This window comes from Monodon monoceros, unplaced genomic scaffold, assembly GCF_005190385.1.
Source record: "Monodon monoceros isolate NGI ecotype Baffin Bay Population unplaced genomic scaffold, NGI_Narwhal_1 Super_Scaffold_10, whole genome shotgun sequence".
Classification (NCBI taxonomy): Eukaryota; Metazoa; Chordata; class Mammalia; order Artiodactyla; family Monodontidae; genus Monodon; species Monodon monoceros.
The window spans coordinates 52,029,982-52,056,318 of record NW_021703766.1 but is presented as its reverse complement, the minus strand read 5'-3'; the positions used below and the strand labels follow the sequence as shown (position 1 = coordinate 52,056,318).

Here is a 26,337-nt window from a genome sequence, read left to right as displayed (position 1 = left end):
GGGACCACAAAGCACCGGGTAACAAAAGGCCTGAACTTTATTAATTCTCCGCCCATCCCACCCCACGAGGCCCCTGTGGGGAGTCGGCCGAGGTCAGAGGTCACCAGGCCTCGGGGCCGGGGGGCCCGAAGCGCCTCAGAAGCTGCTCCTGGTCCTGCAGGTCCTTCCGCACCTTCTTGCGCATGTAGAAGATGGGGCAGTCCCGGCTGCGGGTGAGGACGGGGGTCAGGGCCACACCAGAGTCCCACTGCCCAGCCCAGTGGTGGGGCAGGGGCCGTTCCCAGGACTTTGGCCCCTGTATGCTGCCCACCCACCTCCCCTCCCACGATGGGCTGTTTGCTCAGCGGGCATGGGGGGAGCCGATAACAGCGGGTGCTCACTCAGGCGCTGGGCCACCAGCCGTATATCACCTGGCACCTGGCGTGGGAACCCGCCCCGCCCACCTGTTCCCTGGGGAAAGGCTGGCCCCGCCTTGGCGGAGGGGGCCAGGAGTGTGTGTGTGTGTGTGTGTGTGTGTGTGTGTGTGTGTGTGTGTGTGTGCGTGTGTGTGTGTGTGTGTGTGTGCGTGTGTGTGTGTCCATTTCCTGGGCAGATACTGGGTGCCCAGCACCCCCCACTCAGCAGCCCCCAACCCCACCCCAAGAAGGCTGGGATGGGCACTGGCCCGTTTTGCAGGCCAGGACGCCGAGGGTCGGCGATGCGGGGGGGGCGCCGAAGCCTGAGAGCCCGGAGCCAGGGCTTTGGTCCATAGGCCTCGGCAGCTCAGAGGAACCTGGGCAGTCCAGCGCTGGGGCCCAACAGGCATGCCCACCTGGTGCAGATGACGTCCTCGTGCAGGCTGCCCTGACAGCGCTGGCACTGGGTCCAGAGGCGCGAGAAGCGCTCCTCCAGGGCGTTCAGGTGGGATACCTGGGGATGGAAGGGCAGAGTGGGCGGCCCTGCGCACCCCCAGCTGCCCCTCCCCACCTCCCCTGATCCCTCACCTCCTTCTGATACAGCTCCGACCCCCGGGCTTCGCAGAACTTGCACACGGCTCCTGGGGTGGGGGAGGGGGGCAGGTCAGCCTGGGCCGCCCCACCCCTGCCCCTTCCCCGCCTGCTGCCCATCCCGGCTTCTGAAAGTCCCCATCGATGAGAGAACAAGGGAGCAAGTGTGTGGAGAAAACTCCCTGGGGAACTCCCAGGGCGGGGGGCCCAGGACCCTCGTGGGGCTGCCTGCAGACAGGAGCCCCCCACCCAGGGGCCAGGGCCTATCCAGGTAGCCATGCCAGCTCGTGGGGCCGGTGCCGGGGACCTTGGGTGACGGCAGAGGTGGGAGGGCCAGGGGAACGGGGTCGGGGTCGGGGACGTGCTCACCCTGGTGGCCGAGGACAGTGCGGCAGCCAATGCAGCAGTTTTGGCGTTTGGCGAAGGCCAGGAGGCCGCCCACCTTGCCCGTGAGTACTGTCTTGCAGCGCGTGTGGTCCCCGCCTGCGTGAGAAGGCAGGCGGTGGGCCCGGTGCCCTCCCCCGCCCCCCAGCCCGGTACCCCCGCCTGCCCCGGCTGCCCCCCCCCATACGCAGCAGCACGGCCTCGGCTCGGCCCTCGCCCAGGATGGGCTCGAAGATGCGCAGGAGAGGCTTGGCGAGCTGCTGCTCCAGGTAGTATTGCGTGTCGATGGGCAGGCTGTGCTCCAGCACGAAGAGGGGGTCCTGCGGGCAGAGGGGCCGGGGTGGTCTCACCAGGGGGGCAGAGTGGAGGGGCCGCAGCCACACACACAGGGGCCCGGGAAGGGATCAGGGGCTGCGGTCCCTGCCAGGCAGGGGGGCAGGGGCTGTGGTCAACAGCGGGCAGCCAGGGTGAAGGGCACCGGGAGCTGCCGTGCGTCTTCCAGCCGTGAGTGGGGGCAATGGTGGGGGGCAGTCACTGGGCCCGGACTGGGATGGGGTCAGAGGTCATGGGGGTCCCTGGCCACGGGCCCTGTGATCCATGCTAGGGTCCACAGGTAGGAGCCCTCAGGTCACCAGGGAAGGGTCAGAGTTCACGGTGGGGACAGGAGATGTGAAGGTGGATGTGAGCTGGAGCTGAAGGTTGGAAGCCAAGATAAGAGGTAGCAGGACAGGAACTAGGGACTGACAAGGGGGGGGGGGGGGGGTCACAGGTCACTGGACATCCAGGTAGGACAGGGGAGGGTATGAATCCAAGAGAATTACAAGTTGAAGATCCAGGATCAAGGAGTCAGTAAGAGACACAGAAACAGGTGGTGAGACAGACACTCTCGCTCTGTGCAGTGAGGCTAGGCCCCCTTCTGCAGGATGGAGCCAGGAGGGGTCAGAATAAGGGGGGTGGGGTGGAGGGCCTCTCCAGAGGGTACCGGGAGGCCCGGAGCAAAGCACTGTGGAGCCAACTCCCCGGGGTGTGTAGCGGGGCGGTTCTCAAGGCCCCGTGGGGCCTGCGGAGAGAAACACCCTCCCCGCCAGGCCTGGAAAGCAGAAGTGAGAGCAGAGGAGAGCTGGGCGGGAGCGGGCAGCCCAGGTGGGCCTGACCTCGGACTTCATGTAGGCGGCCACGCCCTTGGCGGCACTGATGATCACGTAGGGGACACGGTCACCCAGGCTGGGTGCGCTCCCGGGGTCCCGCTTCCTCATCCTGCGGGGAGACCGGGGCAGCAGGCTGGGTGAGGGCAGGTGGGACGGTGGGGGGAGGCTGGGGGGTAGGAAGTGGTGGGCCCAGCTGGAAGGAGAGGGTCTATTTCTGGCCGGTCCCGCCCCCTACCGCGCTGGGCTGACCTCTCGGCCAGCTCCACATGGGCCTGCTTGCCCGCGTAGTCTGCGGCTGCGCGGGTCAGCTCCTTGGTGATGACCAGCTGTGAGATGTCGATGCGGTTACATAGCAGGTCGGAGATGACGTCCTGCGCATGCGCCACGGCGCCCGCGGGGTCTCTGCAGGGGGGCGGACGGATGGACGGGTGTCACCAGGGCGTCACCAGTGGCTGTGGCCGCCCGGCTGGCACCTCCACTGCCCTGAGGCTGGGGGACCAGGATGCGCTCCAGGGGCGGGGAGGGGCCCTGCCCGGCCGCAGGCTGCCAAGTGGCAGAGGCAGGGCCGGAACCCGCAGCTGTCCGACCCCACACTCTTTCCACAGCTCCGCCACCGACAAAGGGCTGGGCCTGACACCTGTGTCCCCAAGGGAGGAGGGGCTGGGGGCTGGGCTCCTGGGCCTGAGGGAAGAGAGGCCGGGCTCCAGGTCCGGGTGCGGGTTCCACACACCGGTCGATGAGCAGGCGGCGCAGAGAGGCGGTGACGAGGTTGGCCACTAGGGGGCAGTTGTCCCTGCGCACGGCCTCCAGGCCCTTGCAGTCCATGCGGTCATGGGCGTCGGACCGGGAGGAGAAGAGCAGGCCCGCATACCGCTTCTTGCTGATGAGCAGGTACGGGAAATAGACCTGGGGGGAACCCGCGGCTGAGAGCCCCTGAGGCTGTGGGGGCCAGTGCCCCATCCTGAGGCTTCCCCAGAAACAGACAGGGCCAGCCGGGGATGGTCCCTGGGACACAGGATTGGGACACGGGAAGATGGACCCTAAGACCCCAGCACCTCAGCTCAGGGGGACACCCTCAGCACTCCAGGGACCCCAAGTCGGAAATGGGCCGGGATAAAGCTAGACCCTAAAACCCGAGATCCAGACACTGGGGTGAAGTCTGGAGAGCCCCAAATGGGGGCCTGAAACAGACCAGAGGCAGACGGGGGAGACCAGGCAGCACCCCCCCAAAGACAGGAGACTAACGGCAGGGAGTGAGCCCTGGGGCAGGGACAGGCTCCAAATCTGAGAGGTGTACCCCGAGGCCTGACCCCAGCTTCGAACGCGGGGGATGAATCCGGCGTGAGGGCTCCCAGACCCAAGCCTGTCGCACACTGGGAGGCAGGGAGCATTGGACAGCGGTACCCCGATCCAGGAGTTGCCCCGTCAGGGCCCCTGCTGCACAGGACAGCCCCTGAAAACCCCTGAAAACCAGAGACGCTCCGAGACCGACGGGGTCTTTAGGAAACAGACACCGTTCTGCGTAGCAAAGCCCAAGGCTTTTGGGGGTTTCCAAAACCAAGGTCCCCAAACTCAGGAGGATCCAGGAACACAATACCTCAAAACTGGGGCTTACGAAAAAGAGTTTTTAAATAAATAATTTTTTAAAAAATAAGGGACTTCGCTGGCAGTCCTGTGGTTAAGACTCCACGCTTCCACAGCAGGGGGTGCGGGTTCGATCCCTGGTTGGGGAACTAAGGTCCTGCATGCCGCACAGCATGGCCAAAAAAATTTTTTTAAATAAATAAATAAAACTGGGGCTGATGAACTCAAAGAATAGGATACCCAGGGCACCCGGATCAGCACACCTCGAAATGGAGACATAAGCAACAATGGGCGTTCCTGGACGCTGATGCAGTAGGAGAACCCTACCCAAATGCACTCAAACTTTGCAGGCACCCTGAGAATCAGAGACCCCCCCCAAAACTGGCAAGACCCACGTCTGCCCACTCCAAGCGCTGGGGGGCCCCCACTTACTTTCTCAAACTCTAGCCGGATGGGTGAGGGGAAGTGGCCAGACACCCAGTCCGCAGCCTCCCGTCCCAGGGCCATGGCCTCGGCCACAGAGGAGACGCCAAATCGGCACATGACAGAGTCAGTGTCGCCATACACCACCTGGGGAGGGGCGGCCCAGAGGGCTGGGGAGATGCTGGCGGCCCCTGCACTCCCCACACCAGCCCCAGGCCTGCCTCAGGCCAGCAGTGGGCAGGCAGGAGGCCCCTGACCTTGGCATTGGCGCTGTAGCTGTTCTCCACCGTGTACTTGGACTCCACGAGCTGCTTCGTTCTCTCAATCATCTGGCGCCCGAACCCAGTGACGCTCTGTCAGAGAGAGAATCAGGCAGAGTGAGGGCCCAGGGGCCATCCCCAGGGAACACGGGCTTAGGGTCCCACCCCTGCTGCTTTCTGCAGGTGTGAGTATGGATGAGCCACTGCCCTTCTGGGCCTGTTTCCAAATCTGCAAAATGCGGCTACTGAGCTGCTCCTTAATGGTCTGTTGGAAGTAGGTCCCCGGCCCAGAGCCCTGGGCACAGACGAGGAACCGACTGCAGCAAATAGTGGTGGGAAGGCTGGAGCCAAAAGAGGCCGTCAGCTCAGTGCTTCTCTCCACGGAGGTGCTGAGAATCTGCGGACACTGCAGGCAGCTCTCCGTGGTGCAGGGCCACTGACATTCCTGGTCCCATCCCCCTATCCTTGGGCAATCAGAAATGTCCCCCCAAAGGTAGGGTGCTGTACCAGGGCCATGGAAAGACCATTCCTTTCCAAATAAGGAAACTGAAGCTGGGGGAGGAGAAGGGACACACTAAGGAGAAACAGGCATGACTCTTCTGTTTTTGTTTGGATCCGCCCAGAAAACCTTTGTCTTTAACTAGAGCATTGAGGCCACTTATGTTTAGTGTAATTACTGATTATATCTGAGCTTAAATCTACCATCCAACTAACTGTCTTCTATTTGTCCCACCTGTTCTATGTTCCTTTTTCTTTCTAACTTCTTTCTGGAATGACTCAGTATTCTTTTTTTTTATTATTCCACTCTGCTGCCCCCATAAGCTTGAGAGACAGAAATAGGGAAAGAGGCTAAGAAACAGAGACACAACAGAGACAGAGGGAAGGGGCTGAGAGAGAAATGACAGAGAGACAAGGCCAGGAAGCAGCAGCCGCTCTGAGGAAGCCCCAGGGGAAGCAAAGCCACACCCTCCTGCCTGGCCTCCCCTCGGGGCTGGAACCTGACAGCCAGACATCCACTTCTTTCCACCAAGGAGGATGGGAGATGCCCCCAGAGATTATGAAGGGCCAGTAAGAGCAGTAAGGGTGGCCTACTGTAAAAGATTAACCTCACTCAAAGAGAGGCCTGGCTCTCGGCTGGCTCCTGGGAGGGAACCTCTAAGCCAGGGGTCCCCAACCGCCGGGCCATGAACCAGTACCCAGTACCGGTCCGTGGCCTGTTAGAAACCAGGCCACACAGCAGGAGGCGGGCGAGCAAGTAAAGCTTCGATTGTATTTACAGCTGCTCCCCCCCCCCTTGCTCGCATTACTGCCTGAGCTCGGCCTCCTGTCAGATCAGCGGCAGCATTAGATTCACACAGGAGCGCAGACCCTACTCTGACCTGCACATGTGAGGGATCTAGCTTGGTGCTCCTTGTGAGAATCTAATGCCTGATGACCTGAGGTGGAGCTGAGGCGGTGATGCTAGCGCTGGGGAGTGGCTGCAAATACAGATTATCATTAGCAGAGAGGTCTGACTGCACAGAGACCAAAATAAAACAGTTGCTTGCAGACTCATATCAAAACCCTATCAGTGAGTGGCAAGTGACAACAAGCTCAGGGCTCCCACTGATTCTGCATTACGGTGAGTTGTATAATTATTTCATTATATATTCCAATGTAATAATAATAGAAATAAAGTGCACAATAAATGTAATGCACTTGAATCCTCCCCCAACCATCCCCCCCCCACACCAGGTGCATGGAAAAGTTGTCTTCCACGAAACCGGTCCCTGGTGCCAAAAAGGTTGGGCACTGCTGCTCTAAGCCCTTGGCGTGTCCTGCCTGACAAGTGTCTTTGTTCATCTGGGACCTTGGGTCACATCAGGTGATCCGTGCTAACGTGATTTGTGGTGGGGCCTTGGGCCACATGGTATCCAGCTTGACGTCTGGAGGGACTGGAGACTGAGTAACTAAGGTCAGTCACGTGGCGCTCCATGCACCTGACCCCCAGTAAAAACCCAGGACACCAAGGCTCAGGGGTGCTGTCTGCAGGACTACCCTGGGAAAGGCAACTGGAAGCTTCCACCTGGTCTCCCCTGGACTCTGCCCCATGTGCCTTTCCCTTGGCTGGTTTTTTTTTTTTTTTTTTTTGCGGTACGCGGGCCTCTCACTGTGTGGCCTCTCCCATTGCGGAGCACAGGCTCCGGACACGCATGCTCAGCAGCCATGGCTCACGGGCCCAGCCGCTCCGCGGCATGTGGGATCTTCCCGGACCGGGGCACGAACCCGTGCCCCCTGCATCAGCAGACGGACTCTCAACCACTGGGCCACTAGGGAAGCCCCCTTGGCTGGTTTTAATCCCTATCCTTTCACTGTAATAAATCATAACCATGAGTATAACAGCTTTTCTGAGTTCTCGGAACCCTTTTAGTGAATCACTGGATCTGAGAATGGGCTTGGGGGCCCCTGAACTGTAAGTGGGTGTGTGTGTGCACAGGCCCCTCCCAGCATAAGGCCCACCCACTGCCAGTTCTTCCAGGTGTTCCACCCACAGCCATGTGAGGACTGACACAATGTTCAGGAAGGGAGCTCCCCGTGGCTGGAGGTAACCAAGTCTGGAATGTGCAGGGACCCAAACCCCGGGGGAAGGAGCTAGACAGAAGACCTCTCTAAGAATCTCTTAGGCCATGAGCTGAGGCACTGATCCCAGCGTGGCAGAACCTCAGACTCAGGCGCTCTGTGGTCGTGCCGTGGGTGTTTTTCTGTATGAACAGCAGAGTAAACAGGCCTAGAATGCTGCTGTGGCGGGGAGGGAGGTAGTGGGCTTTTGTGCCCACATTCCCTCTCAAAGCAGAGCACTGCCCTAGCACCGGCCAAGCATCTTCCCTGGGATCCTCACACAGGGACAGGACAGGGGACCCTCGTGCCTGTTCCAACTGTGACCAAGAACACACCGCGACTTAACGGCCAGAGCCTGACCGTGCTGTTGGGTGAGCCCCCAGCCCCGCCCCAGCCCCCCCGACAGAAACACGGCCCTGCTCTCCCATCAGGAGGGAGGGGACCTGCTCTCTGCTCCCCCACCCTCATGTGGGTCAGGGGCAGAGGTGGGCTGGGGTGGAGCCTGCCAGGGACATAGGGGCTGTCAGGTGACTGTGTGACAGGTGAAAAGAATGAGCAAAGCTGCCTCCCTCCCTCAGTCCCTCGGCCTCTGCCTCCCCCGCCCCGCCCTGCTCCACCCCAGCCCTCCCGGAATTTATCTGTCTGCAGAGCGCCAACTGCTTTCCCATACACATTTACTGCTGTCACCATCTGTGTCCCCGCAAGGCTGGGCACCAGGGGAGGAACTCTCATCCACTGTGTCACCTGCTGGACCCACAGGGCACAAGGCCCAACCTACAGTGAACGGTCAGCAAGTGTTTGCTGAACCAACGAATGAACCAATCACACAAGCATCCACTCTCCAAAAGGTCAGCGGGTTGGGGCGATCTGGGCCCTGACCTCTACTACATTGAGCCCTGGTTCTCCCTAAGGGGTGGTTGTCTGTCCCCTACCTGCCGCGGTGCACTCACCTGTGAGATCTCCAGGCATGGCAGCTTGCCCACCTGGGCACCAGTGAAGCCGTACACAGAGTTGGCGCTCACTTTCAGTGCCAGCTGCCGCCCGTCCAAGACCTGCCGCCGTAGGGGGTCTGTCTCCTTGGCCAGCTCGGCCTTGGCCCTGGGAGGAGAAGGAGAAGGGGGAGGCAAAGGCCATTCAGGTGGCATTTCAGGCCTCAGGGGCAGACGAGAGGCCCAGGCCTGGGCACTGGTCAGGGTGCCTTTCTAGAAAGGGGTGTCACATACACTTGTGCAGGTCGCACACTGCACAGAGGTGCCCAGCACAGGGGCTGGAGGGAGCTGCCCGCAGGGGGTGCCTTGTTCTCACTCAGGCACAGCTGCAGCTAAGTGCACCCATGACGGACAGGGATTGCCAGGCCGCCTCAGCAAGGCTGAGCTATGAGCAGGGGTGGGCGGCCGGGCTCAAGAGCCCACCTCTTCCGGGCGCTGAGCAGGTTCTCCAGGATCTGGGGCAGCAGCCCCTTCCGCACCGCCGTCTTCACAAACTCGTCCCCCGTGGGTGTCTTGATGAACTGATCCTCGGTCAGGCTGGGCCGAAGGTGGTGGGGGTGACGCCTGGCCTCCCTGGCTCCTCCTCCATCCCCTCTCGGGAACCCCCCACCTCTTGCCAGTCCCCTCCCCTCCCCACTAGCTCTGGATCCCCAGCCCCAGCCAGCCTGAGGCCGGCCCCTGGGTGGTCTCGGGGTACACGTGGCGAGCAGGGCCACCATACCCCAGTTTCTGGGCGGCCCCGGGCCGTAGAAGTGTGGTGTAGCACAGGTTGTGGGCCATCATGATGGACGGGTACAGCGAGGAGAAGTCCAGGGTGGTGATTGGGACATCATAGTACCTGGGGGGCCGGGAGGAGTCAGGGCGGGGAGCACCCCTGTCCCCACCAACCCCGCCACCGGGCCTTACCCTTTCAGGGGCTCGATGACCGTGGCCCCCGTGTAGTCCTCGCCGCCCTCCGTCTTCACCACGGGCATCAGCAGCCCCTGGCGCATGGCCTGGGAGGGCAGAAGGCGGGAACTGTGGATGGGCGCGAGCAGGGCCCCTCAGCAGGGAGCGTGGTGGCCAGTCCTGCCCTGGGCTCCGCCCACTGACCTGCCGCAGCAGCTGGGACACGACCTTGACCTGCTGGCCGCGGCTGAGCAGGTAGCTGAGGGGCACGCCGGTGACGCGCGCCATCTCCATGGCATTCACCAGCACCATGAGGCGCTCCAGCAGCCGCAGGGGCAGGAAGGCGTCCTTGAGGCAGTACACGGCCAGGCGGCGGCGCGTCTGGTCGTTCCCATTCTGGGGACGGGGGCAGGCATTAGGGGCCAGGGAGGCGACAGCGTGGGAGGAAGGAGGAAAGAAGGGCACAGTCTGAGGACTTAGTGAGGCCCAGAGATCGGGGCAGGGCAGCGGAACAAAGGTCGCCATGCCAGAGGTCGCGGGAGTGGGTAGGGACAGGGGTCCCATCTGCGGGGCGAGATCAGAGGTCGAAGGTAGGAGCTAAAGGGGACGGTCAGGAGAGCAGGCGGGTGTCCCCGGCCAGGAAGGTAGGTGGGCGCTGAGGGCCGAGGTCGGGAGGGTGGGGAGAGAAGGGACGGCGGGAGCGGGTCAGGCGGCACGGGCACCTGCAGGTCAGTGATGATGCTGTGCTGCACGTCCTCCTTCTGCTCGCCCAGGAAGTGGAAGCTCACGGCATTGAGCGTGTAGGACCGGAGCTTGTACTCCCGCAGCAGCACCTGTGGCGAGTGGGAGCGGGTGGGTGGCGGCCCCGGGGAAGCGGCCCTGTGAGGGCGGCCCCCGGCCAGCCCGCCGTACCTGCAGCATGTCCATCTGCACGCGGCCCACCATGCTGACCACCTTGCTGTCCCGCCGGCCGGTCTGCCTGGACTGGAAGGACGAATCCCGGATGCTGGAGCGGAGGCCAGACACACGGCCCAGGAAGGGGAAGGCCTGCACCTGGGGGCACAGCACATGGGGAGAGCGGGGGCTGTGGCGGTGGGATCCGCAGGGCCGAGCCACAGCAACGGTAACCAGACAACCCATAACACCCCCTGCAGTGCCACCCTCTCTTCCTGCTGGGAGCCCCGCGGGCAGGGGCAGCTCTGGGGCAGAAGGACCCTCTGTGGCTGGGCAGGCACGGATGGGAGGCTGGGACAGGGAGAGTCAGGGGCCTGAGGGCTGTGGGCGTGAAGGGGCAAGGATGGTGCCCAGGGGCTGCGGGAGCGGGGGCAGGGGCAGACTTGGGGATGGTGCTGAGCTTGACGGAGAGGCAGCGGGTGCTCAGGGTGGGAGGCCTGGAGGACGGCAGGGCACGGTATGGAGCACCAGGTCTGCACTGGCGACAGTGCATGAGCCGGGGCCAGGTGTGGAGGAGAGGCGTGAGCTGGGCTGGGAGCAACGAGGCTGGGGCTGGAGGGCAAGGGCAGGGAGCGGAGGCCGGAGTATAGACGCCAGGCCGACAGGGGTGGGCTTCTCCCTGGAGCTGCCGGGGGCCTTAAAGTGTGCTTGTTTGCTTTTTCCATTATGAAACTGGCCATAGAGAAAAGGAAGAAAATAATACAATATATACCCCGTTAGGAGTTGAACTGGGTTCCCCCAAAAGATGCTGAAGTCCTAACTCCTGCACCTCAGAATGTGACCTCATTTGGAAATTGGGTCTTTGCAGGTGAGCAAGTTAAGTTGAGGTCATTAGGGTGGCCCTGATCCAATATGACTGTGTCCTTAGAAAAAGGGGACATTGGAGCACAGAGACATGCACAAGAGGGAGAGTCAGGGAGAGTGCCATGTACACTCCAGCAATGTCTGAGGACAATGTCTCCGGAAGCTAGGAGAGAGGCCTCAGAAGGAGCCAACCCTGTGACACCTTGACTGGCCTTCCAGCCTCCACACTGAGAGACGACACACAACCATGGGGCTTTGTTACGGCAGCCCCTGCAAGCTCACACGACCCCCCAGGCCCACACCAGATTCAAGCGTCAAGGTTTTGCCACCTACTTCAAGGACACCCCGTTTTTTCCTTATTTCTTGTTGACATATTTTAAAGCCCGAAGAACAAGGCGCGCTGTACCCCTGCCCACTTCAATCTGCCCCTCCAAATACACGAGCCTTTTCTGACTTAACCACGAGTGCTTCCTCGCCTCTGCAAAAGCCACAGAAACCTTCTGGGCTCTGAACGGGGCAGGGACGGGGCCAGAGCCGGGGTTTCGGGGAGGCAGCCGCCCACAGCCTGAGCCCTCAGTGGCGTGTCTGAGGGCAGCCCCACGCCCCCGCCCGCCTGCCACACCTTGAGGATCTCGGCCCGGGAGATAAGGTACGGAAGGTCGAAGTTCTGGATGTTGTAGCCAGTGATCACGTCGGGGTCCATGATGCGGACGAAGGCGGACCAGGCCTGAGGCAGGAGCACACCGGGTCACCCAGGCTGTCATCCTGGTCAACCCCCTGCCATGGATCCTCCCCACTCCTGGAATGTTCTGGAAGCCCCCAAGAGCAGCCCAAGAGCCCTCCCACCCGTGGAAGAAAGACTGGGAAGGTGCTTCTGAAAATAACGAATCCACAGGGGAAACGGCTCAAAAAACGGCCTCGCGCCTGGGAGGTGCAGTGTGGGGAGCTGAGGAAAATGGGGGTCGGGGGGCACGGAGCGAGAGCCACCTGGAGCAGGTCCTCCTCCCGCTCGTAGCTCTGCACCTTGGCGCCCAGGATGGGGGCGCAGGGCCGTAGGGTGAGCGCCAGGCGCAGGAAGGGCTCTGGCTCGCCCCAGCGCAGGGCCAGGGAGCAGATCTGGATCACGGGGTCCCGCTCAGGCTCCGGAAAGATGCCTGCAAGGGGAGGGAGGAGGGGGAGGCGGAGACCTGACCCCTGATGCTCCCTCGTGGCACATCTCACCTGGCCCACCCGCTCCTTTCTGTCCCCACCGTCTGCAGAGCCTGCACAATCCACCCTGGCTCCCCACTGCCTGCAGCTCCGGGCCCTCTTACCCATCCCTCACAGACTGGGCCGACCCGCCCCAGCGCCTCTGCACTCGCTGCTCTCTCTGCAGGGAATGCTCTCCCCGCCCCACTCCCCGGCCCCTCCCTCTCCACGAAGCTTAGCCCCTCGCCCGCCCGAGGCCTCCCCTGCCCACCCGTCCGAAGCAGCCCTGTCTGTCTCCATCACCTTCCTCCTTTGCGTTGCGAGTCTTTTAATAACCTGTCTGCTTGTGTGTCTACTCCCTTCTCCCTGAGTGAGCTTAAGAAATGCAGGGACTCCCGGGGTGAGACTGGCACATCACTAACATCCGGAAGGAGGGAGGGAGGACCCCCAGGCCCCGGGGACACACCTTTGCGGCCCGCGCACTCGATATCAAAACTGAGCACCCGCAGAGGTGCGATTCGCTGCCACTGCCCTTCTGGCGGGTGACTGACCACATCCGACCACAGCACGTCCGCCTCCAGCTGACACAGTGTGGCCTGTGGGGACAAGGTGGGTCAGCGTCTGCAGGGTCCCAGCTCTGTGACCCCCACCCCACCCCGGGGACCCACGCACCTTCCCCTCCGGCCTCAGGACGTATTTCCCAGCCGGGAGTTCCAGCCAGTTGCAGCCAACGATGTCCGCGTCCACCATGAACCTGCAGGGGGATGAGGGTCAGTGGGCAGAGGCTGGCTTGGGGGGTGAGGGGAAGGAGGCGAAGGTTGGAGAAGCGAGGCGGGGGCCATACCGGATCTCAAAGTCAACGTTGGCCTCGTAGGGCGGGAAGCTGGGGGTGCCCAGGCCGGCAACGCGGATACCCTGCTCCAGGACACGGCGGGCGGGAGCCACGAGGCGGGGCAGCGCCAGAGTGATGCGCAGAAACGGGGAGGGGCCGTGCCCGTGGTACCCAAACATGCCTGCAGACAGAGCGGGTTGGCACCGGCCTGGAGGGACCCCCACCCACCTGGCCCCTGGGGCAGCACTCACTCTGCCGGGAGCACAGCTCCATGGCCAGCACGGCCAGCCCCGTGAGCTCCTTGCCCCCGCGCTGGTCCCGGCTGATGGCCGTGTTCAGCTCCCGCTGCAGGTCGCTCAGGTGCTCAGGCCCAAACCCTGGGTGTGGGAGGGCCCGTCAGAAGTGCAGGGGGCCTCCAAGCGGTAGGGGCGAGGAGGGGTCTTCGGGGTCGGGGCCACTCACCGGGGGGTGCTGGGGTGTAGAAGTAGGGCGCAAAGCCATGGATGTGGCAGCAGACAGAGACGCCCTCGTCGGTGACCCCGAAGGCGCGGATCACCGGCACGGAGTCCTGGGACGGCAGGGGCACCCCAGGCAGGGGCCGTGCTAGGCCTGGGGGTGTCATAGGGTAAGGCAGGGGCTGCTCTCTCGGACACCTCAAAGGTGTGCCTGCCTCCCTCCTGGTTTACGTGTCTACCCTTGTCCTCCTTACATTCCTTTTCCCACTGCACAGCTAGAGGGAGCACCCCACGTTTTTCGCAAATTTCAAAAGTAGAATCAACTTTGTGTGGGCAGCATTACGAGCTTTAACTTAGGGATAGATTCGTGTAACCGCCACCAAATTGGGGTACAAGACGGTCCCGTCACTCCAAACAGCTCCCTCAAGCTGCCCCTTTGTAATCACACCTGCTTTCACCCCGCCCCCTGGCACTGCTGGTCTGTTCTCTGTCATCCTGATTTTGTCTTTTTGAGACCATCCACAGAATGGAGTCAAACAGTACATAACCCTCTAGGTCTGGCTTCTTGCACTCAGCATGGCACCTCTGGTATCCATCCATGTCGTTGCATTTGTCAAGTTTGTTCCCTTTTATTGTGGAGAACCACTGTGTGGTATGTTACCCATTCACCTGCTGCAGGACATGTGAGTCGTTCCTGGTTTTGGGTGGATATGAATAGAGCTATCAACATCCACGGATTTTGTTTGAATGTAGGTGTTTGTTTCTCTAGGGTAAATATCTAGGGGTGGAACTGCCAGATTCTATGGTAAGAGTAGGTTTAACTCTTACATCTCAATAAAGCTTGGGGAAAAAAACAAAAATTCAATTACCCCCAGAAAAATAAAAAAGAGTAGGTTGAACTCCGTAGGAAACGGCCAGGTTGTTTCCCAGAGCGGCTGCATCAAACTGTGGCCCCACCGAGCACAAGGAGCTCCTGGCACTGCGCAGCCTTGTCTGCACTTGCTGGTGTTGGTATATTTCACTTTAGCTTTCCTCACAGCTGTGCGTTTGCGTCTCATGGTGGCTGTCATTTGCATTTCCCTGATATCTGATGACACTGCACATCATCTCATGTGCTTATTTGCCATCGTAGATCCTCTAGCGAATTGTCCAAGTTTTCTGTCCACTTTCGAACTGGATTGTTTTCTTTCTCTTGAGATCTGAATGTTCTTTATTCGCAGCACTGGTCCTTTGTCAGACATATGGACCGCAAACGTTTCCTCCCCGCCTGTGGCTTGTTGTTTCATTCTCGTACAGGGGAGTCTTCGAAACACAAGTCAGGGCTTAGAGGGGCTCTCCCCATTGCCAAAGGCTCCCCAGCTTTCTCAGGATGGAGCCCCGAGGTCCTCAGTGGGCCAACGGGATCTCCCGCGACCTCCCACCTTCATCTTCACCCCTCGCTCCCACCTCACTGGTCTCCTGGCTGTTCCTTAAACATACCAGACCTGCTCCCTCCTCAGGACCCTCTGCCAGGAATCCCGCTTTCCCAGACATCCCTAGAGTTCCTTGTTGCCTCCTCAGAAGGGCCTTCCCGCACCTCCATGACGCGAGGTCCAGCACCGCTGCCCTACTCGATGCTCCTCGGTTACCCTCACCACCACCTCACGTTCCGCTTCCTTTTTTTTTTTTCCTGGCCGCACCACGCGGCTTGTGGGACCTTAGCTCCCCGACCGGCAACCGAACCTGAGCCCTCGGCAGTGAAAGCACAGAGTCCTAACCACTGGACCGCCAGGGAATTCCCTCCACTTCCTTTCTTATTCTGCCTCTCCTTCTAGAACGTGAGCCTCTGAGCGCAGGGACCTGGTCTGCCTGGAACAGGGCTGCCTCAGTGCAGACATTCATTTGTTCCCAACTAACTGGATGGATGAATGGACACCACACCACACGCCTCTCCCCTTTGCGAGGAGCCAGCTCCTTCAGGCCTCATTTAGAAGATGCCCCCCTCCTCCAGGATGCCCCCACCCCAGCCCTGTCCCTCCCTCTCGCAGCCCTGGTCACCTGGGCGGGGACTATCCGTGTCCATCTCCTCCCACAGAGCCAGAGGGGCTGACCTGACCCAGCCTCCACCGGGGGGCCCAGGGCCCCTCCTCCCACCCACCAGGCCTCTGTCCCCCAAACTCACCCACGTAATGGTCGATTTCCAACTGCTGGAAGATGAGGGGCTCCGTCTGGGGGTCCAGGGGGGGTGGGGAGGGCCGAAGCCACCGGGCATCTATGGCTGTCGTGGAGAGCTGCCCTGGACGCGGGAGAGGGAAGCAGGGCTCCATGGAGTTGTGGTCCTGCTTCGGAAGTAAGTACTAAGTGCCTTCCCAGCCCTGCCAGTGATCCCTCGGGCGGCATCAGACTTGTGAAAAGAAAGTCAGGTGGAGGTCGTGGCCTGGATCAGGCCAGAAACTCGAGAGAGGTTCAGGAGTCAAGGGTCAAAGTTAGACTGGAAGTGACAGGAAACAGAGGTGGCCTACTGATATGGGGTCAAAGGTCAGCCCCTTGTGGAGCTCAAAGTGAGCCAGGGGCTGGCAGTCAGAGGTTACAGGTCAGCTCCATGGTTCAGAGGCATGACAGGCGTGGGGTGCAAGGGGCTCCTGCTCTAGGTCTCACCGTCCGCAGCCCCCTCCAGGGCCGACTGCAGCTCCTCCTCCTCCTGTTCCTGCAGCCTGTGCTCTGCCTCCATCTCCTCCATCAGCGCCAGCTCCTCCTCGAACTGCGATGGCCGATATGCCTCATCCTCATCCCAGAGGCCCCCACGGGCCCGCTTTGGGGGCACCCCAGGCCCTGGGCCTGGTCGCCGCTTACCATCCATCCTGTGGGGCAAGTTGGAGGGGGGTGAGGGTGCCCATCCTCTCCATGGCCTCCCATGTACCCACCATGACCGTGAGCTTTTAAAAAAAAAAAAAAAAAAAAAAAAAATCTCCAGAGGGGGGAATTCCCTGGGTCCAACGGTTAGGACTCCGCGCTTTCACTGCTGAGGGTGCGGGCTCAATCCCTGGCTGGAGAACTAAGATCCCACAAGCCGTGTGGCGCAGCCAAAAAATAACTATCAACCAATCAATCAACCTCTGGAGCGCCTGAAGAGTAACATGGCTCTCCACCCCCCCACTCTCCCCACCCCAACCCCCGCCACAGGCTCAGGGGGTGCTGGCACCTTCCAGATGCCCGACAATCACCAGCAATGCCCAGCCCAGTTTAACCCTTTCCTCACATGCTCAAGCCCTCCACGTAATTTTTGTCCTCGTTTGCTTGCCCCTTGCCAACCCCTTGGCACCAGCCCTGCACACCCTCCACGCTCTCTCATCACAGACGTGGTCCTCAGATCATCCCTTTCCTTCCCATAAGCCCCTGTCCTCAATGCCCTCGCCTGCCCCTCTCCCCATTGGCCCAGGCCTTCCTCCTACAAACAGCTGGGAAGCGCCTCCTTCAGGCCTGTAATTTGAAGTTATTAAAAATGAAAAAATTTTAAATTAGTTATTTATTTAGAAAAATAAGTTGTAAAAAAAAAGTACACTTCTCCCAGCATCAGGCCAGGATGGAGGGGATTATGAAAACTAAGAGCAGACCCAGACCCAGCTGGGAGAGAGTGGGGGAGGGGACAGGTCAGCTGCCCTAGGTGCAAGGGAACACCTCTGGATCTTATAACTATCCCCCCACATCCAGTCTCCCCTTAGTCCTTTTTGCAACAGACCCCTTGCCTTGGAGCTGCCACAGGCAGTCCAGCCTCAGACTACAGTTCCCAAGGTGCATTGCAAGGGGTAGTCACATGATCGTGTTCTTTCTCACGGAATGGGGGTGAATCTGAGGTGTGCAGCTTCTGGGACAGCCTGAAAAGAAAGCCTGCCTTCCAGCCTTTTCCCCCTTCCCCATGGCTGGAGCGTGGATGTGGCAGCAGTGAGCCAACCTTGACCACGGGCACAAGGACAACACTGAAGGGAATGCAGAGCTCCAAGATGGAAGGAACCTGGGCCCTTGACAACCTTCTGGAGCAGAGCTGCCTACCTTTGGATGGTTATGGGGAGACATAAACTTGTATCTTTCCTGGGCTACTGTGCCTTGGTGCTTCTTTATTATAGCAGCTTAGCCTAAACCTTAACAAACACAGCATGGAAAAATTCTGAGCTGACTGGGGATATGTTAACGCTTCTCAGCATTAAAAAGGAGGTGGCCGCTGATATACTCACAGGATGACCGAATTTCAAATAGATAGCTAATGGGAAGCAGCCACATAGCACAGGGAGATCAGCTCCTTGCTTTGTGACCACAGAGACGGGTGGGACAGGGAGGGTGGGAGGGCGATGCAAGAGGGAAGGGAAGAGATACAGGGATATATGCATATGTATAGCTGATTCACTTTGTTATTAGCAGAAACTAACACACCATTGTAAAGCAATTATACTCCAATAAAGATGTTACCAAAAAAGTGCATAAAAGAAGCCAGACACATGAGTACATGCTGGGGAAATGGGGAGTTACTTCTGGGGTGCTGAAAATGCTCTGAAACTAGACAGAGGTGGTGGCTGCAGAAAATTGTAAATGCACTAAACGCCACTGACTACACACTTTAAAATGGTTAATTTCACCTCAATTTAAGAAAACAGTATATATTGTATGATGCCATTTACACAAAGTTATAGAACAGACTAAGCTCATCTATGGTACTAGAAATCAGGCTGCTTCTGGGGTGGGAGAGACTGACCGGGAAGGGGCATGAGGTTGTTTTGTGGTGTGATGGAAATGTGCTGTACATCCAACTGTACGCTTGAGACCTGTGCATTTCACCATATGTAAATAGCACCTCAAGTAAAAGCAATAAAAGTGGGGAGGCTGCAATTCCACATCTAGGGGTTTATGCTACAGATACACTATCACATAATGAAAACCTGCATTTACAAGGTTATTTCCGGCAGCACTGTTTGCAGTCGCAAAAGACTGGAAACCACCTAAATGTCCTCCCCTGGGGGACTGTTTAAATAAGTTACATGAATTCCGTTCCATGGAATATTATGCAGCTCTATAAAGGAATGAGGAAGCTCTCTATGTACTGAGACAGAGGACTCTCAAAGACCCATTGTTAGGTAGAGAAAGCAAAGTGCAGAATGTTGTACATAAGAGAACTTCTGTGTATATATATATATATATATATGTATATATATATTAAAAAAAGGTGTCTAAGAAAATGTTTATCCTGATTCTAATCATTAGGAAACAATCAAACTAAAAACAAGACTGGCCTGCAAGATGGAATCTTCAAAAACTGTCAAAGTCACGAAGGGGGGAAAAAGGGCCAGGAAACTGTTTTAGATTAAAGGAGAGACTACGTAGTCATGACAACTAAATGCAAGGTCAGATCTTGGATTAAAAAAACAAAAATAGCTCTGAAGGCTATCACTGGAACAATTAGGCAAATTGAATAAGGATTGCCTATGAGATTACAGTATCGCCTCATGGTAAATGGCCTGATTATAATTATCCTATAGTATCATGATGACTACAACTTGCAAATAGTTCAGCCAAAAAAAAGTGTACGTGTGTCAAGATAAAGCGAATGAGGCAGCACATTCACAACTGGCAAATCCAGGCAAAGGGTTCATGGGTGTTAATTGTTCTTGTCTTGGGACTTCTCTGCAGACTTGGAATTTTTCAAAATTAAAAGTTGGAGGGAAACACATAAAATAAAAATAACATTTTCACAAGGTGGGTGGGAGAATATATCTAAAGATGTTGGCTTTTCATGCATAGTTCTGGCAGGATGGGTAATAAACTGGCAACACTGGTTCCCTGGGGTGAGAAGACAGTTTGACCAAGAGCTAATTCATATACCATATGATTCACGCATTTCAAGTGTATAGTTTAATGGTTTTTAGTATATTCAGACTTGTGCAACCATGACCATAGTCCATTTTAGAACGCGTTCAACACCCCAAAGAGACCCTCTGGAGTCAGCCCATCCCCCTCCTCCCCCTCCCCAAAAGCACCACTGATCCACTTTGTCTAGATGGATTTGCCTATTCTGGGCATTTCCTAGAAATGCAATCTTGTGTCTGGCTTCTTTCCCTGTGGATGATGTTGTCAAGGCCCACCCACATAGCACGGATCAGTGCTTCGTTCCTTTTAATGCCTGAATATTTCCCCACCGCTTCGCTATCTCACATTGTGTTCATCCACGAGGGTTGTTTGCACCTTTGGGCTCTTGTGAACAGTGCTGCTATGACCGTGCAAACGCGGGTTCTGTATAAGGAGAAAGAATCTGAACCAGCTCTCCTTTTGTGCCCTCTGAAGTAACTGTGAGAGATGCAGAGAGTCAGGACCTGGGGGAGAAACCCGGGTGAAGCAGAGGAAGCTGAGGGGTTTCCAGGAGCCTGGAGGAGTGGCCAGACCTGGCCTGGCAGAGGGAGGTAGAAGGGGGCCGAATGGCAGCCCTGGGTCACTGGGCTGTGGCCAGGGGGTACGATGGGAGGGCAGCTGTCACCGGAGCAAAATCTAGGGTCCTGGACTAGTTCCCTATCCCAGGCACTGCCCTTAGCTCAGTCAGGCGAGGCAGCATTAGAAGGAAGGAGGCCCCTGGGTGTCCCCCCTCAGGGGCCCCAGCGCAGAGCTGGAGTTTGGCAAACGCTGTGAGCGTCTTCCTTTCTCGACGCTTCAGTAGCAAATACTGAACAGCGAGCGAATCCAGCAGTAACACACTACGATGAGTGTCTGCTTCGGGTCAGACACCAGGTTCTCTGTGACTCACTCCCTCGAGGTTGTCATCCCATCCCACCCAACCTCACGGCTTTAAATGCCACCTCTACGCTTTTTTGTCTCTGGCCCAGATTTCAGCCCGGCCTCCAGACTGACAGATCCAACTGCCCACTGTAAGCAGGTCCCTTCAGGCACCCCAGACTCCAAAGCCGGGCTCCTGATCTCCCCACAACCGTGCTCCTCGCACCACACCATCTCCCCCGATTCGGTAAGCGGCAGCTCCCATCAAGCCAACAGCCTTGGAGTCACCCCAACTTCTCTCTTCCCCTCAGACCACACGCTCACTCCATCTGCAAATCCCATCAGCTCTGCCTTCCAACGGACGGGAGTCCCACCGCTTCTCGGCCTCCCAGTCTGGTCCCTCTGGCTCCCTAAAATGGTTGGCCGCTTTATTTTGTGCATTGCTGCTTGTCTGGCTCCCCCTGCTGGAAAATGAGCTCCTAGCGGGCAGGGATGCAGTTTCCTTCACTGCAGTATCACAGATGTCAATAACAGCGTTTGGACCATAGAGGGCGCTCAAGAAATATCTGTTGGGACTTCCTCGGCGGTCCAGCGGTTAAGACTCTGCACTTCCAAGGCAGTGGGCGCGGGTTCCATCCCTGGTCAGGGAACTAAGATCCCACATTCCCTACCACAAGGCCAAAAAAAAAAGGGTGCTTCCTGCCATCAGCATCCTCAGACCTCCCCTATCCCCCAGACTACTGCAACAGCCGTGATTCCTGACCTCTCCCAGCCGAACCAGCTTATAAAGCCTCCTCCCCCACACCTGGGGAATTTGTCTTCGGGGCTCCCATTCCCCTGTGAAAGAATTAAAAAATTAAAATAAAACGACTATGATAAAAAAAAAAGAAATATCTGTTGAATGAATGAACAGCCTCTTCCCCCATCCCACCTCCATCTCCGTCCTTGCACCCTGCCCCCTCAGTGTTCTCCACTCAGGAGCCAAAGGGATCCCATACAAGTGTGTCAGATCATCCATTCCCTGCTCTGCTCGGATGCTGCCCCTGGCTCTCATCTCATGCACAGTTAAAAGCAAAGCCTCATCTTGGCCCACAAGACCCTGCACAACTGCACCCCACCCTTCACGGACACCACCTCCACCCTCTTTCCCTTGCTCACTCCAGCCACTTGCCTCCTCTCTGTTCCTTAAACACTCCAGGCTTGGTCCTATCCCAGGACCTTTGCACAAGCTGTTCCCGTTGCTCTGCAAATGCTCTTTCCCAGATCTTCCCATGGCTCCCTCCTCCCCTCCTTCAGGTATTCATTTGCTCGATCGTCCCCTACTCAGTGAGGCCTGTTTAAAAATACAGCCCCCTGCCCCATGCTGATACTCTCCAACCCCTTCCCTTGCTTTACTTTTCTTGCTGGCCTTTGTTGCTGTCTGGTGCACTGTAGCAGGTCTTAAGAGTTCTCAAAGTGTGGTGCCCTGGACCTGCAGCATGAGCTTCTGGTGGGAACTTGTCTGAATGCTGATTATCAGGCCCCATTCCAGGCCTACTGAACCAGGGCCTCTGGGGGTGGGGCCCAGCAATCTGTATATCGAGCCCTCCAGGGACTCCGTTGCTGCTCAAGTCTGAGCACCACTGCTTATTTATTTTGTTTATTGTCTGTTCCCCACGAGGAGAATGGAAACGCTGTGAGAGCAGGGATTTCATCTTTGTTTCCTGCTATATCTCATGTCCCCAGGAGAGTGCCTGGGACTGAGTACGTGCCCAATAAACATTTTCCGAATGCAGAAGGAAGGAAGGAAGGAACTCACAGAATTTTCACCAGAACTTCTGAGGGTGGTGCTGCTATTAACCCTCCAACACAATGACTGGAACTGAGGCCCAGAGAGGTGAAACCACCTGCCCAAGGCGGCACAGTTAGCTCAGAGGGGCAGAGCCAGGGTTCAAACCCAAGCAGGCTGGCGCCTGAGCCCCAACGGAAACCAGTGCTCCAGACTGCGGCCTCCAGGTGTGCCAGGAGAGGTATGGGGGTGAACTGCCCTCTGCCCAGTTGGGGAGACAGAATGAGGACAGGCTCATCAGCTTGCTCACCCCCGTATCCGGGCTCACGCACATCTGCTGAGGGATTGATTAAATAATGACAGATGGACCTATTCACTCTTGCCCGCCAGAAAACTACACACTTTTCACTCTTTGGTCTTGTCCTGCCTCTGAGCCTCTCTGAATCCCGCTGCCCTTGTCACAGGCTGGGGACCACGTGGGCTTGTCTGACTCCCTCAACAGACAGAGAACCTTTGAGACTAGGGCTGGGCTGATGCTTCTCTGGGTCCCCAGCATCACCCAGCACGGTGCCTGGAACGCAGTCCATTCAAGTTGTGTCAGTTTAGACTCCTCTCCAGTGTCACTGACTCCACAAGTCTGCACTGAGCCCCGGCCTTCTTCTCTCGGCTCCCAAAGACCAGCACTACCTCTTTATAGCTCAGAGCGCTCTGGCTTGAGGTTTCCTGTCCTTCCCCCAGCCAAACCGAATTATCACTGGCTCCCCAGTGCCTAACAAAGGCCCTGCCACACGAGCAGCTGGCTGAAGGAATAAAGAGAGGGAATAGCATTGCAGGAGGAGGGAAGGGCATGGCAAAGGCCCTGAATGGGACAGGAACCTAAGGGGCCTGGGTGGGGAAGTGCAGGAAGTAGGGGGAGAAAAGGCAACAAGAGGTTCCTGGAGTGGGTGTGGCCATGAACCTGACACACTGACATCACCCTGCCCACTCACTCCACCTAATCTCTGCCCTCAGGGTGGCACCCCCAAACTTGTTCCCCTTCAGCCTTCTCTCTCCAGCCTGCTGCTCAAACCGCAAACCGCAGTAATCTTGGGCTCCCCTTTCCTACCCTATCCCATCGTGCGGGCTCAAACCCCAAACACAACCTACGCCTGATGGATTCTCCCCACCTGCACTGCAGGCGGAGCCACCTACGGTCCCCTCCTGCCTCCTAACTGGCCTCCCTCCTTCCACTTTTGCTCCTGCTACAATCCTATCTTCAGTCAGCCACCAGGGACTTTTTTTTAAAACGCAGGGGAGGGTCACGTTGCTGGGATGTTTAAAACCTCCCCCGGCTCCCTATCGAACCTAGAATAAAAGCTAACCGCACACCGAGATTCACAAGGCCCTGCAGGATCTGGTTCTCTATCCCGTCTCCAGCCTCACCTGTTCCCTCCAGCTACAAGCACTCCAAGTTCCTTCCTACTTCGAGGCTTTTCCCCTGGACGATCCCCCTGCCCGGATCGTTCTTTACGTGGCTGACTTCTCTCTCAAATGTCACTTCCCCAGAGAGACGATTCCTGATCACTCTAGTTAAAGAAGCAGGCTACTCTGTTTTACTTCACTTGGGATAACGTATCACAGGCTTGAAAGCATTGCTTTATCGTTTATACTTATTACTTGTCTACTGTCTGTCTCCCCCTGAGACAGGGACCTTTTCTGACCTGTTCCGGTTGTAGCTCCTGCTTCTAGAACAGTGCCTGGCACAGAATACTCAATATTTAGTGAATAAAAGATGTCGCTATGCCCCCACGTGCACCATTCAGTCCCCAATGCCTCCGGAACCGGTCTCCCCAAAGACCCTCCAGGGTGAGTCCACGGAGCCCAGCGCATTCGACCCCGCATGCTGAAGGGGCGCCCCACCCTCTTCATCTTCCCGCGCGTCCCCGTGCATGCGCCCACAACAGGCCCCTGCCCCTCTTCCGCGCGCCCCCAAGCCAAGGGGATTCCTCTCGCCGTCACGCCCCACGCGACCCCTCACAACCCTCTCTCAGACCCACGTGCCCAGCTCCTCAAGCCCCCTTCCCCGCCAGGCCGAACTTCCTGCAATTCCCCTTCTCCCGTAACTCACCCGCTTCAAACGGCGTTTCCCGCCACAGCCCACGCCGCCGTGACCCCTGACTCCGGCGCGCGCATGCCCAGAGTAGAGGCAGCCGAGCCGGGCCACGCCCCTACCGCCCGAATAGGGGAAAGCCACGCCCTGTTTCCCCCACCTCTGGGGCACAGGCCGCGCCCCCTCTTTCAGACGCGGGCTGTGGTCTAGTCCCCTTGCTGACGAACCCTCGCCGAACCCCGCCCCTTCTGACGTATGCGGGTCAAAGCCACGCCCCCTCCTTGCGGAAGCGTCGCCACCCAGTGTTATCGGAGCGCGCGCAGCGGTCTTGGGCACTGGCCGTTACCACGACTCCGCCAGTTCTAAGGTGCTAGGCGCGCCTCCTCTGCTTCCCCACCTGCCTCCTGGCCGAGGCCTTGCTCGGTAGGACCACCTGGGCACTCACAGTTCATTCTTCAGCTCGCGCAGCCAGACCTTTTCCCTCTCCGTAGAGGCTGGCCGGTTCGCGCCCAGATCCTGGCCTGGTCGGTTCTCCTGTCTCACAGCCACAGTTTCCCCATCTATAAACTGGACTCAGCGCAGGGCGGGCACACCTGTAAGGCGAGAGGCACACTGCTTGGGATGGGACCGTCTCTTGTAACTACTCTCCCTTCCGCTGTTCCCTCTCCCCCTTCTAAAAAAAACGTTTTTCAGTACCCAACCCGTCCCTCCAAGCAACACCCTCTTCACCCTCGACCGGGACTGTCCATCCAGCTCACCTCGGTGTCCCCTCAAGGCATGGAGCAAGAGAAGGAGACATTAGGAGAACTCCACTGCCCTTCCTTACTTTGAACTCATCTGGGCCTTTTGTGAGGCCTTGCCGGCCTTCCTCTTCCAGCTCCCACATTGCCCCGTGCTGACCCCATTAAAGCCCCTATTCCCTTACCTTCTAGCAGTCCTTGCTCAGCTCCCCATTACCAGCCCTGACTGGTAGACAACTCCAAGGAGGGACTTGATCTTTTTATTTATTTATTGTTTTATTTTTTTAATTTAATTTTATTTTTGGCCGTGCTGCCCAGCTTGCGAGATCTTAGTTACCCGACTAGAAATCAAACACGGATCCCGGAAATGAAAGCGCAGAGTCCTAACCACAGGACCGCCAGGGAACTCCCTAATATATATTTTAGCGGTTACTTCCCATTTACAGTTATTACAAAATACTGGCTATATTCCCCGTGTTGTACAACACATCCTTGAGCCTATCTTACACCCGATAGTTTTCACCTCCCACTCTCCCCCCCCCCCCCGGTTCCCCCCCCCACCAGTAACCACTAGCTTGTTCTCTTTATCTGTGAGTCTGCTTCTTTTTGTTACATTCACTACTTTGTTGTATCCAGATTCCACATATAAGTAATATACAGTATTTGTCTTTCTCTCATTTCACTTAGCATAATGCCCTCCAAGTCCACCCAGGTTGCGGCAAAGAGCAAACTTTCATTCTTTTATGGCTGAGTAGTATCCCATTGTGTATATACACGCCACATCTTCTTTATCCATTCATCTGATGGACACTTAGGCTGCTTCCATATCTCGGTAATTTAAATCGTACTGCCGTGAACACTGAGGTGCATGTATCTTTTCGAGGTAGTGTCTTTGTTCTTTTTGGGTATATACCCAGGACTGGGATTGCTGCATCCTGCGATGAGTACTAGTTTTAGTTTTGCTTTTGGTTTTGGTTTTGTTTGGCCGAGCCACGTGGCTTGTGGGATCTTAGTTCCCCGACCAGGGATTGAACCCGGGCCCTCAGAGTCCTAACCACTGGACCACCAGGGAATTCCCCTAGTTTTAGTTTTTTGAGAAACCTCCATACTGTTTCCCACGGTGGCTGCAAGGAGAGACTTCATCTTGTTCACTGATGTTTCCAGTGCCTAATACTGTGTTTGGCACATAGTAAAGGCTCCATACATTTTAACTTCTATTTATTTATTTATTTTTAGCTGCATTGGGTGTTCGTTGCTGTATGCGGGCTTCCTCCATCTGCGGCCAGCAGTGGCTACTCTTCATTGCAGTGCGTGGGCTTCTCATTGTGGGGGCTTCTCTTGTTGCAGAGCACGGGCTCTAGGCGCATGGACTTCAGTAGTTGTGGCACGTGGGCTTCAGTAGTTGTGGCGTGCGGGCTCTAGAGAGCAGGCTCATTAGTTGTGGCGCACGGGCTTAATTGTTCCGCGACATGTGGGATCTTCCCGGACCAGGGTTCGAACCCGTGTCCCCTGCAC

At 57.6% G+C, this 26,337-nt stretch overlaps 1 protein-coding gene across 3 annotated transcripts; it reads right to left on the bottom strand.

Annotated features, from left to right (window-relative positions):
- Positions 1-25,190, bottom strand: POLD1 (DNA polymerase delta 1, catalytic subunit). Of its 3 annotated transcripts, XM_029239180.1 has the most exons (28): positions 25,008-25,190; positions 24,528-24,675; positions 16,131-16,333; positions 15,655-15,768; positions 13,501-13,647; positions 13,290-13,415; positions 13,051-13,219; positions 12,879-12,960; positions 12,673-12,802; positions 12,006-12,172; positions 11,641-11,745; positions 10,173-10,313; positions 9,983-10,093; positions 9,465-9,656; positions 9,279-9,367; positions 9,094-9,210; positions 8,796-8,909; positions 8,334-8,481; positions 4,783-4,878; positions 4,535-4,672; positions 3,249-3,424; positions 2,768-2,920; positions 2,525-2,627; positions 1,558-1,690; positions 1,356-1,469; positions 984-1,036; positions 812-909; positions 1-206 (listed from the first exon to the last, which is right to left on the bottom strand). In XM_029239180.1, exons 3-28 carry the CDS (start codon positions 16,330-16,332, stop codon positions 101-103), a joined length of 3,324 nt encoding a protein of 1,107 aa, XP_029095013.1. In that variant the 5' UTR covers position 16,333; positions 24,528-24,675; positions 25,008-25,190; the 3' UTR covers positions 1-100. The 3 variants fall into 3 exon arrangements, with proteins under 3 accessions (XP_029095013.1, XP_029095021.1, XP_029095028.1); XM_029239188.1 differs by lacking the exons at positions 24,528-24,675; positions 25,008-25,190 and adding an exon at positions 24,101-24,168; XM_029239195.1 differs by lacking the exons at positions 1-206; positions 812-909; positions 984-1,036; ... (3 more) ...; positions 2,768-2,920; positions 3,249-3,424 and having other exon boundaries at positions 3,516-4,672.
- Between the last annotated feature and the right edge of the window lie 1,147 nt (positions 25,191-26,337).